Source organism: Myotis davidii, unplaced genomic scaffold (genome assembly GCF_000327345.1).
Source record: "Myotis davidii unplaced genomic scaffold, ASM32734v1 scaffold1059, whole genome shotgun sequence".
In the NCBI taxonomy this organism is placed as follows: domain Eukaryota; kingdom Metazoa; phylum Chordata; class Mammalia; order Chiroptera; family Vespertilionidae; genus Myotis; species Myotis davidii.
This window is the reverse complement of record NW_006290038.1, coordinates 745960-747623: the sequence shown is the minus strand read 5'-3', so window position 1 is coordinate 747623 and position 1664 is coordinate 745960. Positions and strand designations below refer to the sequence as shown.

The 1664-nt window shown below is 58.8% G+C and overlaps 1 protein-coding gene across 1 annotated transcript in view; it reads right to left on the bottom strand.

The window, feature by feature from the left end:
- Positions 1–83: 83 nt before the first annotated feature.
- Positions 84–1664, bottom strand: part of DDR2 (discoidin domain receptor tyrosine kinase 2) — a 57050-nt gene continuing 55469 nt past the window's right edge. Inside the window, exons 9-10 of the mRNA XM_006763173.2 lie at positions 1159–1221; positions 84–453 (exon numbers count right to left, since the gene is read on the bottom strand). Coding sequence (XP_006763236.1) covers positions 272–453; positions 1159–1221 — 245 coding nt within the window. The 3' untranslated portion in view covers positions 84–271. The remainder of the gene's footprint in view (positions 454–1158; positions 1222–1664) is intronic.

The window sequence follows — 1664 nt, the reverse complement described above, 5'->3', positions numbered from 1 at the left end:
CTCAACCACTGAGCCACGCCGGCCGGGCATCCTGTGCATTTTTTTTAAACGGACATGCCTGCACCTCCCTCTCCACCCAGGGCATCAGCATCTCTGAGGCGGAGCCTGAGCTGAGATCTCACGATTGGGAGGAGCTCCTTGGGGAGGCCCCAAAGTCTCCGCTCTGAGAATGAGAATGTGGACCTGCCCGTTCTTTCCTGGCTCCTTCAGCAACAAGCCCCTCCTCCCTGCGCTTCCTGGGCCAGGCGAGCACCTCGCTGGGTGCAAACCCTCACAGTTCGCCCCTGGGTCCTGGGGCAGCAGCGGCCTGGCGCCTCCTCACCTTCTCCAGCATCTTCTGCCAGAACTGCCTCCAGAGGATGGTGACAATGACGGCCAGGAGGATGAAGATGATGGCCACCAGGCAGCCAATCAGGATCCGGGTGTTGCTGTCATCGACTTTCAGCATTGGGTCTGCAACCAGGAAGAGAGAGAGAACGCCATCATGTCATGGGACAGGAAAAGAAGGGGGCCTGGACCAGCGACAGGCCTCTCAGGGTAATTCCTCCGGTGCCACCTGGACACCTGCTCCCTCTCGGCCTTGCTACTCAGTCCTCTCGCCTCCTCCTCCTCCCGTGTCAGACGGGATCACGGACAGCTTTCCAACTTTCCCCAAATGTCGTCCCTTTATCACCGAGGCCGGGGCCTACGGGCCCCTCGTCACACCTGAGAACCAGGTGAGGGCCCGGTCTGCGCTCTCTGAGATGTGACAACTCGCCAGGCTCGTCTTTGAGACGCAGGGTCACGCACTTCCCAGGTGCTGGCTCCTGCGGCCATTGAGTGTCTGAAGCTACAGACACAGGTCTGCACATTTATCTCTGATTAGAGAGGCTGGTGCTGCTCTCAGCGCCCCACCCATCCATGGACACGCGGGGGGCCGCGGGTAGAAAGGTCTCCCCCTGCTTCTGCTCCCATTTCCCCAGCTCTCACAAAGCCACTGGAAACAGGCCACCTCCGCCTCGGGCGAGCACAGGCCGGGCAGGGAGGAGCAGAGGCTGGGCCCACCTGTGGGGGGCGCTGTTTCCGGGCAGAGCCACCTGCGCCAGCTCCCACACAGACAGCAGGTGCAGTCTCCGCCCCAGGAGCTCCTTTCACCTGGTTTGTGGGAGGCGGACTCACCGTAGGTGGTGGGCGCCCCCGGCGAGGCGGGCAGGGCCCCGGAGGTGTTGTACATGGCAGCATCTGTTAAAGACAGGCGGAGTCAGAGCTGTGGGCGAGGAGCGGGCAGCAGTCTGCAGAGGTGGGCCCAGCCAGCCCAGCGTGAAATCAACTTCTCGGCCGGCCACTCACCTTTCTTAACCATAAAATCATGTCATACATTAAATAAAAACATCACCATTCATCTACTGAGCAAGCACAAATTTTGTAAAACTTTTGTTTAAGTTATTCTATACTCGTGCCATGGTATTAAAAAGAAAGAGAGAGTGATGTGGCCCTGGCCCATTTAGCTCAGTGGTTAGAGTGTCAGCCCACGGACTGAAGGGTCATGGGTTCAATTCTGATCAAGGGCATGTACCTGGTTGCAGGCTCCATCCCCAGCCCCAGTTGGGGGACATGCGGGAGGCAACCAATCGTTGTGTCTCTCTCACATTGATGTTTCTCTCTCTCTGTCTCTCCCTCTCCTT